Here is a 13374-nt window from a genome sequence, read left to right as displayed (position 1 = left end):
TATGGAAGAAGAGAAAAAAAAAAAGGAACACCAAAACAGAGCAGTTTTGAGTTAAAACATCTTATTAAGGTAAGATTTTTCAGCAATTATTATATTTTTGCAACTTTGATTTTAAAGTGATAAACGTTTATGAAACGTTCGGAAATCGAAAACTCGTTGGGAAATCAAAACCTTCGGAAACTTGTACAAAACGTTTTAGGTTATGTTTGTGTAATTAAAGAAAATAGAAACTAGTTTTCAAAGATGCAACCAGATACACAGGCGGAGGGAGGGGTGCACTTGAGGTTTGTTATACTTTGACTAATAGGATTCATTTTGAGAGGTAGAGTTGTAAATGAGTTGAGCCGCTCATGGAGTTTAGCTCGATAATAGGTCGAACATATAAATGATTCGAGTTTGAGCACGGCAAAATTCGGATTGAAAGATAAGTTTATGAACAAGCTGGGTTATAATTTTATGAACACGCTCGTGAGCAAACTTGATTCGATTACTCTTTTTAATAATAGTATTTTTATAAAGAGAGGAATGTAAAGCTACTTAGTTTCATGTGAAATTTCAGTTTTGTAGGTTTTAAAATTATATAGTTTTGTTTTAAAGAAATTTCAAATGAACAAATTAATGAACTGCTTGCGAGCAAAACTCGTGGACAAATAAATGAGCTGCTCACGAGCAGATCATGAACAAGATTTTGAGCTTGAGTTAATTAAAAAAAAAAGTTAGAAACTCATTTTCAAAAATGTAATGTGTTTTTAGAAGTCTATCAATTTATGTTAATCACATATGTAGTAAATCTTTAATATTTTTTAGATCATTTTCTACCAAACTTCCAATTTTTTTCTCTTATATGTACTTAAAAAAAATCTATATCCATATATAAAACATTAAAAATACATTATAGTTCTAAAATTCATATTGATAATATATTTTTATTATTTACAAGTTTCCGACGTAACTGTTTCCTGTTTTTGTAAATCCAGGATTTCTTGATTTTCATTTCAATTTCCCTTATGTACATCGGTGAAAGGAGGGTGTACGAGGAGTCCATTGCATCCTTAATCACGAGAATCCATCTTAAAAGAAATGGTTTCAGGCAGCCTCTGTCTGTAGGAAAATCTCTACAATAGGTTGGGACAAGTACTGGTCCCATCCACTCAAATCATATCACGTCAGTCCAAACTGATGTGTCATTATTTAAATGGAATGACTAATGCTTGTCCCAATCCACGGTAGAACTTTTCTCCGTCTGGAAACAAGAGTCTAAAAGTGCTGCAATTACATCCTCAGACCCTCTTCCCTAACTCCACCACTACATACACATATATATAACCATTAACGATACATCATAACTTGTGAAAACACTCTTCTTCTTCATCTTCTTCTTCAGAAACACATGAGAATGGAAGAAACAAAAGAAGATCATCAAAAGAAAGAGATAGAAAGAGAAGAAATGGAAGAACAAGAACAGGAAAAAGATGCAAAAGAAGAAGAAGAAACAGAAGTAATGATGAGATCTCAGCCATGGACAGAACAAATAACATTAAGAGGAATAGTAGTTAGTGTAGTGATTGGAGGAGTATACAGTGTTATAGCTATGAAATTAAATCTGTCAACTGGTTTAGTTCCAAATCTGAATGCTTCAGCTGCACTTATTGCATTCATAGTAATAAGAACATGGACTAAGATTCTACATAAAGCTGGTTATGTCACTAAGCCTTTCACTCGCCAAGAAAATACTATGATTCAAACTTGTGCTGTTGCTTGTTACAGCATAGCGGTTGGAGGTTAGCCGATTTTTCTTTCTTTCGCTTTTTTAATTTAGCGGGATATTGACGTGTTTGTGGTGAATTCGTAAACTATTTCTCAGTTTACGCTGGGTTTGAAAGTATTTCTGATTCTGTGGTGTTTTTAGTTCATTCTGTATGTCACATATGGCGTGTGTCCAACATTTTCTGCTGACATTCAAAGCAGTCTTTTTGTCCGACAAGCGGACTGGTGACGAGATTCTCATGACAAGCAGAATTGATGTTCAAGAAACCAGAGAATAGAAGAATTTCGCCACGAATCCACCTGCCAGACAGTTGGGAGGGTAGTCTGCATGTCTGACAAGCAGAGGTGCTTTGAATGTCTGCAGAAAATGTTGTGAAGTAAACTAAAAACACAACAAAACCGGAAATTCTTTCAAATCCAACATAAATTTATTGACATGTTTGTGGTGAATCCGTAAACTATTTCTGTTTACAGTAGTTTTGAAACTATTTTCGATTTTGTAGTGTTTTTTAGTTCATTCTGTCAAACATATGGCGTGTGCCCAACATGTGTCCAACATTTTCTGCTGACATTCAAATCAATATGTTTGTCTGAACGGCAGACAGTCTGCTTGTCTGATAAACATGTTCAATTAAATTAAAAGTTGAAACTAAGACGGTAATGCTTATATCTGGTCCTCATCTTACAGAACTACTCTAACTCAATTTCACTCTTTTTCAAAGAATCTTGTGGCTAATTTTTATCAGCATTCGCATTTGCTTGAAAAGCGATAAAATTGAACTAGATTTTCTATTACCATGGTAAAATTGAGCTAAAAAATTATACTATGAAAATAAAATTGGACTATTTTATAGGTAAAAATGATATTTTCAAGTAAGTTTAGAAACAAATATGTGTTAATTAGGTGATGTTAAATGAATTTTGGGTAATGTGTTAATTAGGTGGGTTTGCTTCGTATCTTCTGGGATTAAACAGGAAGACATATGAGTTATCTGGGGAACACACTCCTGGGAATTCAGCTACTGCCATTAAGGAACCTGCTTTTGGTTGGATGACTGGTTTTCTTTTTCTAGTTTGCTTTGTTGGCCTTTTTGTCTTAATTCCACTTAGAAAGGTATGTATGTTCTTTTCTCTTTATTCATCTTCTTGCTTTTTCTAAATGGGGATATTAATAACATAATATTATTTAGGACTAATACATTGTACTTGTCAACTGGCGTCTTTATTTATTTCATGAACTTATTTAAAGTTACATATTAATTTCCTAAAATTCACTTGACAAAGTATGGAGATATTTGAAAAGATTGAAATGTGTACGGTTTAAGTAAGTTTAGAAGATCAATAGATCAGTTTAAGAAAGTTTATGGGATAATAAATATCTTTCGCATATATAATCCATGGGTAAATGAAACTTTTTCAAAATATATTAAGCTTATTATTTTTTTTCATATTTTTTTGTTATGATTTTGTATTATATTTTACTCCATTTTAGTTTTTGTTTACTGTTTATCTTGTTTTTAGTTCTTCTCAACTGTTTTCTAGTCATTTCGGGTCAAATCCATAAAGAAAAAACAAGTCCGGAGAGAAATTTCAAACACGGTAAAATAGGTGACTGAGCAGGCAAAAGAGCTCACCAAGTTCTTTTGAGTGCTTGGCCACCCTTTTTCATTTTTGAAATCTCTCTCACGACTTATTTTTAACCCAAAATGACTAGAAAATATCTGAAAATCCTCAAAAACACGACAAAAGCTATACATAAAACTACTAAAATGGAGTAAAATACAACAAGAAAACATAAAAATAACATAAAATTAGGCTAAAACTAATCCCAAATATGAATAAAATACATGTTTTTATGTATTAATATATATTTGATTTTGAAGTTGGTTGTTTCTGTTACCTAGATCATGATAGTAGACCTCAAGTTGACATACCCAAGTGGCTTGGCAACTGCAGTTCTCATCAATGGCTTCCACACCCAAGGAGATCAAATGGCTAAGTATATATAATCCAAATTTTGAAGTATTATTATCCATTATATCAGTGGCGAATATAAGATTGGTTCGTTGAGGTGAAATTTACACGTGCGTGTATAAACAATTTTTTTTTAACAAACTTAGAGAAATTTATGATCTATCATATATTAATCAAGTTGGATTTTATAATTAAATACAAACTCAATAAGTTAATTAACCAATTCAAACCTTAATTTATAAAAAACAAGAGAGCCGGAACCATCTATAATAGGATAGTTCCAACGGTCAGGGGGAGAAAGCAGAAACCATCCATAGTAAAATCGTTCAATATTAAGGTCGAAAATTATATAGATACATCAATTTTAGACCTAACTGATGACACAATAAATATAAGTTAACAAAAGCAAGTTTATGTTTTAGCTGTAAATTTGCTTTTCCCGAATAACTATAAGACTAAAATTGTACATAATCCTGTATTTTGCACTATCTTTTTATTTTACAAATTAAAAAATTGAGAGAAAATTACGAAATAAACTATAGTTTATCGATTTATATATTTTTTTTTTTTTTGCAAAAGAGGAAGTGTTATTTACATAGGAGAAATTCTACTATGCACCGTCAAAAAGAGTTTCGAACTGATGGGTTTATTTATTATGTGACAGGAAACAGGTTCGTGGGTTTATGAAATACTTTTCATTCAGCTTCTTGTGGGCATTTTTCAAGTGGTTTTACACTGGGAAAGAGGCTTGTGGATTCTCGCAGTTTCCTACTTTTGGATTGAAAGCATGGAATCAAACGTATGTTCACTTTAAACTCCATTTAATAATTCACCTTCTCTTTTAGCGATGATAATTATTGACACGAGAATACGATTTATAGACAATGACGAATTTAGGATTTACTGAGTACAAAATTGATATATTTTGTGTGTTTTTACATTAAAAAAAATTAAAATCTTGTTCACAATATTTTCATAGAATTGTTTGCGCTTTTGGACGACCATTGGGTCAACATGACCCATTTATAGAGATAATTCAGTCAATACGACCCGTTTAACAATATTATTATTATTATTATTATTATGCTTTTTTTATTATTATGTGGAAACAATGGTGGGATCAGAACAAAATACTCGTAGAATCAATGAATAAAACTGAATTCTTAGCTCTTGTATTTGTCCAAAAAAAAAACAAATGTTTCTTTATACTTTGAAAATATCATATTTACTTCTGAACTTATTTAAACTGACGTATTGGGTTGTCTAAGTTCTAACAATGCAAATGGAGATATTGGATAAATTGAAGTGTGTATTATTTTAACCAAGTTCAGAATTTAAGAATTTAAGCAAGTTCAGAAATAAATAACATATTTCCAAAAGGTATAGTAACTTTGGGAAACGTTTAAGCCAATGAAAATATGTTAAAAATCACAATTTTTTATAGACGAAGCATCAACGATGGATATCTGTATACCGTCACTATTGCTAAATCCACTATAAATTTCTAAATAGTGAAATTACCGTCAGAGATTATACATTTAGCGATGCTAATCTCCGTCCGAAATTTTAATTCTTTTCTGTTTCTCCTCTGAATCGAGTTAACAAACCTCTCATGACTCTCGATTATGACACATGAACCTAAATTATCACCTACTAGAGAAATTTTATAAATGCTAATTATTATTTTATTTATTTTGGTAGGTTCTTCTTTGATTTTAACGCAACATATGTCGGAGCGGGGATGATAGTATCCCACTTAGTGAACTTATCCTTGCTTATCGGAGCTGTTCTCTCTTACGGAGTTATGTGGCCGCTCATTAATAAACTCAAAGGAGACTGGTTCCCAGTGAATTCTGAAAGTGAAGCTGACATGAAGGGTCTCTATGGTTATAAGGTCTCTTTTTTTTCGAGAAATTCTATTATGGTCTGATTCTATCTGAATCATAACATGACATGTCAATGATATATATTGATATGTCAATTTATGGTTTGCCTGGATCACATGGTTCCGAACCACTCAAAAAATTTCACTCTTGCTTAGTAAATGGGTAAAATGCACCGATGATGAAGTTTGAAGTCTATTTATAAAAGGCATTTAACTTCGCAATTAATTCAATAAAATTATTTCGGTCAATTTGTATAAAAAAAAATCATGTTTGACTTTTACGAATGACGCGGCACATCCTAAACCACAATTTTTTTTTTCAAAAAATTACATTTTTGCCTATATAGCCGACATACAATGAACTATCTTCTATTGCACATAAACATTTCGATAAATTTTTGTGCATAAATTGTAAACCTGGCAATTATCGTGTTTCGTGTCAAAATCGTGTTATCTCATATTTATGTTCCATATGGTTTTATATGTTATAAATGCTAGAAAAATGATTTTCGTGTCAATCGTGTCGTGTCAGTCGGGTTGGCTCTGTAATCGTGTTTTCGTGTCAGAAATTGTCACCTCTAATAAATTGACCGGAGTGACTTTAATGAAAACAAAGAGAAAGTGTAATAATTTTATTGAAAGAAAATATTTAATGATTTTATGAAATAAATTTCAAACTTAAGTGATTATCGGTACGATCTACCCCTAAATAATGTCTCTTTTTTATTTAGGGGCTTGCATTAATGAGATTATGCTTTTAATTTTTGTTACATAATTTGACAGGTTTTTCTTTCAGTTGCTCTGATATTAGGAGATGGCCTCTACAATTTTGTTAAGATAATGGGTTTTACAATGTTCAATATTCACAAGAGAATAAAGGATAAAAACCTCACCACAGGTAAATTGACCACTTCTTTTTCATATCGCCTACATGAATGTTACGGGGTAAATTGTATCGACAGTCACTGAAGTTTGAATTCTGTTTCATAAAGGTTACTTAATAGGTATTGTTTTCTTTCGATAAAATCAATGAACTTCATACTTGATTTCAAAAAGTCATTTCAGACACAACTCACATGAATATCCACATAGCACAGAAGACAATTGACTATATGCTAATTAAATGTCATGTTGGAGAAGGTTGTGATTTTTTAAATTATTTTGTAGCTTAGAATGTGTCACGTGTTTACATCAGCCATAACAGTTAGATATGTTCGGTGCCAGTGACGGATCGACTATTCACTAACAGACTGTATTTGTAGTATTCTCTCGTGATTTATTGGTGTTTAAGCTCCTCCTCCCCTAGATATATCATTGTTTGGCGTGATGATTAGTTGGTCTATAGTTATTATCTTTCGTGTCAGGTCAAAATTCTAATAGGTCTTTCTATACAAATTGACCGAAATGATTATTAAAATCAAATGTGAAGTTCATTGATTTCACTTAAAGATTGTCCCTCAACTTTGAAGTCGCTAGCAAGACGATCCAACTTCACAACTATACATAAAAGCCTTTGAACTTACATCTATTGATATAAAAATTCACTGGAAAACGTTAGAAAACTCCACGCAAGCAATATATGGAGTTTTAATTTTATTTTTTTTGGCTTAATACATCAGTTGTCCCCTGAACTTGTCTAAAAAGCTTAATTTACCCTCTGAACTTACATGATGTCTCCTTAGCCTCCTAAACTTGCTTAAAGTGTCGTGATTAAGTCTCTAAATTTATAAAAAGTCATAAAGATGCACAAAAAAGAAAGTTAAGTTGTTTTAAAGACTTAGGCCTTTATTTTTTAAGTTTTAAATTTTTATTATAGATTTAAACAAATTGCAGTATATCACTTTAAACAAGTTCAGGAGACAGATGGATCACTTAAGCAAGTTCAAGGGGCTAATAGGCCACTTTAAATATATCCAGGTGGCCAATAAGCTATTTTAAGCAAGTTAAGGAGGCTAACGAAACAAGTTGATCATCAATTGATCATCCATATATCACCAGAAAGTACTCCAAACACCCTCTTTTTGTGAATTCTGAATCCGTCACTGATCCATACAAAGTAAAAGTCACTAACGAACAGGCTCCGAACTTCAGTCACTGTCGTGGTCGATGAATATTACCCGAATACTATGTAATTTGTTGACAAATTTGTTGTTTGTTTTAGATGGGAAGAAGCCAAGTGATGATCAAAAACTCAATGAATTCTTCCTAAAAGAGAAGATACCAATGTGGATAGGATTATTTGGATACATATTCTTCTCCATAGTATCAATAATTGCAGTCCCAATGATATTTCCAGAGCTAAAATGGTACTATGTTATTGTTGCTTACATTCTAGCTCCATCTCTAGCATTTTGCAATGCTTATGGAGCTGGTCTTACTGACATCAACATGGCTTATAATTATGGCAAAGTAGCTCTCTTTGTACTAGCCGCATTGTCCGGTAAACGGGACGGTCTCGTTGCTGCGTTAGCCGGATGTGGTCTTGTCAAGTCGGTTGTCTCTGTTGCCTGTATTCTGATGCAGGATTTCAAAACGGCTCATTTGACTTATACTTCCCCGAGAGCGATGTTCGCGAGCCAGGTTATTGGTACCGCGGTTGGATGTGTGATGGCTCCTCTTAGCTTCTTCTTGTTTTATAAAGCGTTTGATGTTGGTAATCCGAAGGGAGAGTTTAAAGCTCCATATGCACTTATTTACAGGTATGGTTGTTGATTTCTGACATGATAATATGATTTATATAGACAGCTAGGATCCACGTAGTCGTCAGTTAATTAGTTCATTTATCAATCTATTAACCATGTATATCGATTATCGAATTTGGACCCTCTCAAGTTGGATTCAACTTGAGAAGTCGTGTTTGGTAGAGCTCAACCATTAATTGCAAAATTCACGGGTGAGATTTGATTGCTCAGCGAATAAGTAATTAATTTTTGGAATTCAGCAATTGAAACTCAACTTGAGAGCATCTCAATCTATCATTATCTTATTACTTCGATCAGTTGATCATTAGGACTGTCAATTAGTTGGGGATTCTCCATCCCTATTGGAGACCTGCCTCGTTGGAGACGGGGAATTCCTGTTCGGGATCCTCATAGGGCAGGGATGGTTTTTATTTTGTCCTCGACATCCAGGATGGGGCGGGTATGGTTATCCATGTCCCCGTCCCCGCCCCCATCCCCATCCCCGAATGTTCCTAACGGGGATCCCTAACAGATCTCCGACTAAATACCCGAATATAAAAAAAAATAAACTAAAAACATATATATGTGATTTACATAAACTAAAAAGATTTGAACTCCGTTTTGAGAATTTTTTACTATAGATTTAGGCTTTGTTTAAAGTAAAGATCACAAGATGCAACAGCAACTGTAGATGATGTCTTCTTCCTATCCACCAACAAACATGACTACCTAGCAAATCCAAAAATATCTTGATGAAAATAAAAAGTTGATTATGACAACCTTAGAAAGAAGGAAAAAAAATTAAAAACTTTGATGAGGATGGGGATTCATTGCGGGACGGGGATGGTAGCCAAATTTTTCCCATAGGTTATTCGAGGGTGGGGATAAGGAATCCCCGATAGACCAATGGTTGGAGATGGTTAATGCAATCTCCGCCCCGCCCCGCTCTGTTTACAGCCCTATTGATCATTAGTGACTTTTCGGTTAGCCGTGCTTTTTAAAATGAGAAACCATTTCTTAATCCATTGGTTTCGATTAACCTATTTTCTGATTTCAGAAATCAGTTTTTGGATTAGTTTCTTACAGGCTTAGAAACAATCTGCTTGACACAATTCGTTTACTAATTTTTGTTTCATTTATACTATCATATACTATATTGCACGGAAAACTCCTCTACAATAGCGTTTCCATGTTTCGTATCCTTTTTCAGTTCCATTTCCGTTTCCATTTCCTTGTTATATTTTTATAGAAATGATGTTCCTGGTATCCATTTCCGTTTCCATGCAACAAAATCATATTCTGTCACATAACACGATTATGTTATGACACGATAATCCATTTTGACATACAGGAATATGGCAATTCTCGGAGTTCAAGGCTTCTCAGCATTGCCTCATCATTGTTTGCAACTTTGCTACGGATTCTTTGCTTTTGCGGTAGCAATAAACCTCGTAAGAGATATGTCGCCAAAGAAGATCGGAGCGTGGATGCCACTTCCGATGGTAATGGCGGTGCCCTTTCTCGTCGGAGCCTACTTCGCCATTGATATGTGTATCGGAAGTATAGTCGTACTGTTGTGGCATAAAATAGACAGTAAAAATGCAGATTCAATGATACCAGCAGTAGCATCAGGGCTAATTTGTGGAGAAGGATTGTGGACTCTTCCTGCTGCTGTTCTTGCTTTAGCCAAAATAAATCCACCTATTTGTATGAAATTTGTACCTTCCTAGAAATACATATATATACCTACTAGGAATAATTTACCAAAATAGTTTCCAAATTAAAGCAGGATACGTCGTGAGACAGTTCAGTCCATATCCGGTGTGGGTGTTAGAGCATTGAGAGGACTTTCCCTAGTACGTTCGATTTATTGTAGTTGCTGCTGAAAAAGATAATTATAGATTAGGCAAGCAACTTCAGATATTACAATAGAGATAGAATAGAAATATTATAAATCTTAAATTCTTAATAAGTCAACGCGGTTTGGCTTTGGTTTCGGTTTCACCTATGATCCTTTTATTTGGAAACGGAGCAAAAAAAATAACCTGTATTTAGAGTTGTAATTGAACTGCACTGAGCAGCTCGACAAAAAATGGACGAGCTCAGCAGAAAATGGATAAGCTCGAGCTTGGTTTTAGCTCAATATTTTGTTCAAGCTCGATTCATTAATAAAATTATCTGAAGAGAGACTGGGTATGCTGCATTTACACACATTGGAGATTTGATGAAGGACTACTACCGCCGACGAACGCCGATTTCTGCACCTCCGGAGTTTATATCCTGGCTCCGCAGTAGCGTGCCATGACCTTAGCATTGGTCACAAATGAAGTAAATAATTGTGATCAGCGTGTAACTATACCTGCGAGGACTTCACTCTTACGCTGCGCATAGATTGTATAAATTAGACGGATTGCATCGAGCCACCCATCGAGGGATTCCCAAGAGTCAGCAACCTGAGAAATTATTGGGCAATTGTTAAATTATGAGCTCCTAACTCGAAAGAGTAGAGGTTTTCATGATGTAATTGAACCGCGCTAAGCAGCTCGATTAATAGAGCGTAATTCTTTTTATTTGCACTCGGAATTTGAAGTTTTAACAGTTTGAAAGTACTTTTTCTGTATGATGCATCTTTAGAGGAACCATAAAAGATACAAATTTCAGACCATATGAAATGCGTTAACGCTTTTTTATCTGAACTAGATGTTCACATCTAAATGATTTTGCAAGCACGACTTAATGTGTATTTTTTTGCCGTTCGAAGCAGTCTCTCTATCGCCAAATCAAACTCCTAATTGCCAAATTAGTTAGTTGTAAACATCTAATTCAGTTAAAAGAACGTTACTCATTTCATCTGCATCTAAAATTGTATTTTTTGCTGTTCGAAACAGTCTCTATATCCACATCAAACATACAAAAAGTTGCTTTCGAACTGTTAAAAATGCAAATTGCAAAAGCAGGTGAAATGAATACCCCTTTGTTAACCAAGTTTTATGTTCAAAGCCGACTTCCCTAATAGAATAAGATATGTGTTTTCTCATTAATATAAGAACCTCATTAAGATTGTTTATCCCATTTGGACATTAGATAGCAAAATAATTGGAGGCAAATTCAATCTATGAAGCACAGACACTTCCGGAGGGGTCGGAGTGGCGGTGTTGGACTCGCCAGGGACACGGACGCACTCGCACCCGACATGGCAAAAACGTGTCCCATCGTGTCCGGTTTTTTAAAAAGGAAAAAACCCAAGAGGTTATCCCTCTCGAGTAAGGAGCCAAGCAGAAATTATCTTCCTCCACCACTGATTACAAAACCAAAGCAGATAGGATAAGAGATGCTACGGTTAAAGCTTATTCTAGCACAACTGATTGTACTCTCGCAGATAGGATAAGAGATGTTATATATATATTATATATATAGAAATTTGTCGTGTCCTGCCACACCCGTTTCTCATATTTTTAAAAATACCCTTTGACGCACCCGAGTCGGTGCTTCATAGCTGATAATGGTAATGTTCAAAAACTGAAGACACTTCTCTCAAGGATATCCAGATACAACAAAGCATCATTCTATAATTGTATAGAAATTTTGAAACTCAGCATTTACACAGATGTACAAAGATAACCCGCCTGACACAACCTGTTCGTTACACAATTATCATTTTTGTTGCATGTATACATCATAAATAATCATGTGGTAAGCATATCATAACACGATAACTCATTTTGATTCCCCTAAAAACAGGAAACTAATACTTACCAAGTAAACTGGCCCATGAATTGAGTCGATGCAGAGGCCTGTGCCCGGTGGCAAAGTCAAATCAGCACATGCTGATATGGAAACAATATCTGGAAACATCGACTTTTATAGCCTTTCTGTCACCATTCAATACATCTGGTCTACCAGATCGGTTAACCGAACCGTGCCCACCACTAAGATTGGTACATAGTTCAAAGAAATGAGAAGGAAAGAGAGAAGATAATCAAATAACATTCAATGGGGGAAAATTTCAATCTTAATAAAATATGATGACACATTCAAGTTCCATCAAGGAGCCAAAAACACAAGTTGGATCAGAGAAGGAAATCCATCTATAGAAAGGGATTACTTGAAAATGAAACACATCTGTCGGAAACAGTGAAACACAATGTTACGAAGAGTTTCTGTGCATCATAACCTAGTTGTTAAAGGCCGTTAAAAATTTATAAAAAAAAAATACTCTTTTACTAGTTAAAGCATAAAAAAAGACGGCCCGGTACACTATGCGTCCCCGCTTAAGCGAGGGTCCGGGGAGGGGTCACCCCACCACAAGGATGTACTGGGGGCAAGCCTTCCCCTACCAATTTTTTGGCAAGAGACTGCTCCTAAGACTCGAACCCGTGACCTCGTGACCTCTCAGTCACACGACAACAACGTTTACCGTTACACTTATGACCACAAACACATAAATGTAAAAAACACCAAGTTAAGTTCATACTTCATAGAGACATTAACATGTACTTAACGTGTTAACCTAAGTACCTAACTAATGCTACTAAACTAATAACCATTCATTGTCACTTGATATTCTTCTCTGTGTCTGTCGCAGTTTCTGTAATCTAATGCTAATCCATGTGAAAGTACTAAAACACATGCGGAGGCTAATCAGCAAGTAGACCACTGCAGCCTACTACACAATGCACAATGGCAAATATCGATCATTGAGAGGACTTAATCTGCAGAATGCCTTCTTTGTGCAGGTATTTATCTTTTTACATGAAATTGGAAAGACTGAAACATGAAGAATTGAGCTCTCCGAAGGACCAAAGTGTCCAAGGTGGTTCGCACATGTTCATCCATAAAATGCATACCCGACCTAAATATTATATGGTTTGTAATATATGCAGGCTAATTATAACTAGAACTCTGCAGCCTGCTCCACAATGCACAATCAATAGCATATATCACTCATTTTGCAGGTTATTCTTAATAAACTCAAATTACTGTTATCAGGTGGAAGAACTACCAGAGTAACAAAGAAAAAAAAGAGGATAGTACCTCCTGGCAGCAAATGTAAGAATCCGCTGGCGA

At 34.6% G+C, this 13374-nt stretch overlaps 1 protein-coding gene across 2 annotated transcripts; it reads left to right on the top strand.

Moving 5' to 3' along the window:
• The first annotated feature begins 1217 nt into the window (after window positions 1-1217).
• LOC136210938 (metal-nicotianamine transporter YSL1) lies at window positions 1218-10311 on the top strand. 2 transcript variants are annotated; one of them, XM_066002409.1, is made up of 8 exons: window positions 1218-1781; window positions 2709-2881; window positions 3672-3766; window positions 4406-4540; window positions 5443-5635; window positions 6410-6524; window positions 7788-8325; window positions 9659-10311. In XM_066002409.1, the coding sequence occupies exons 1-8, from the start codon at window positions 1391-1393 to the stop codon at window positions 10035-10037; spliced, it is 2019 nt and encodes a 672-aa protein (XP_065858481.1). In that variant the 5' UTR covers window positions 1218-1390; the 3' UTR covers window positions 10038-10311. The 2 variants fall into 2 exon arrangements, with proteins under 2 accessions (XP_065858481.1, XP_065858482.1); XM_066002410.1 differs by having other exon boundaries at window positions 1645-1781; window positions 2743-2881.
• The last annotated feature ends 3063 nt before the right edge of the window (window positions 10312-13374 follow it).

The sequence above is a fragment of the Euphorbia lathyris genome, chromosome 1 (assembly GCF_963576675.1).
Source record: "Euphorbia lathyris chromosome 1, ddEupLath1.1, whole genome shotgun sequence".
NCBI lineage: Eukaryota > Viridiplantae > Streptophyta > Magnoliopsida > Malpighiales > Euphorbiaceae > Euphorbia > Euphorbia lathyris.
The sequence above is the reverse complement of the archived record's forward strand: the minus strand, read 5'-3'. Positions and strand labels throughout refer to the sequence as shown.

Excerpts from the sequence above, each read along its gene's own strand:
- LOC136210938 (XM_066002409.1), top strand. The coding sequence starts at position 1,391 with ATGAGAATGGAAGAAACAAAAGAAGATCATCAAAAGAAAGAGATAGAA. Across the intron at positions 3,767-4,405 it reads CAAGGAGATCAAATGGCTAA|GAAACAGGTTCGTGGGTTTA; the intron begins GTATATATAATC and ends ATTATGTGACAG. Across the intron at positions 6,525-7,787 it reads GGATAAAAACCTCACCACAG|ATGGGAAGAAGCCAAGTGAT; the intron begins GTAAATTGACCA and ends TGTTTGTTTTAG.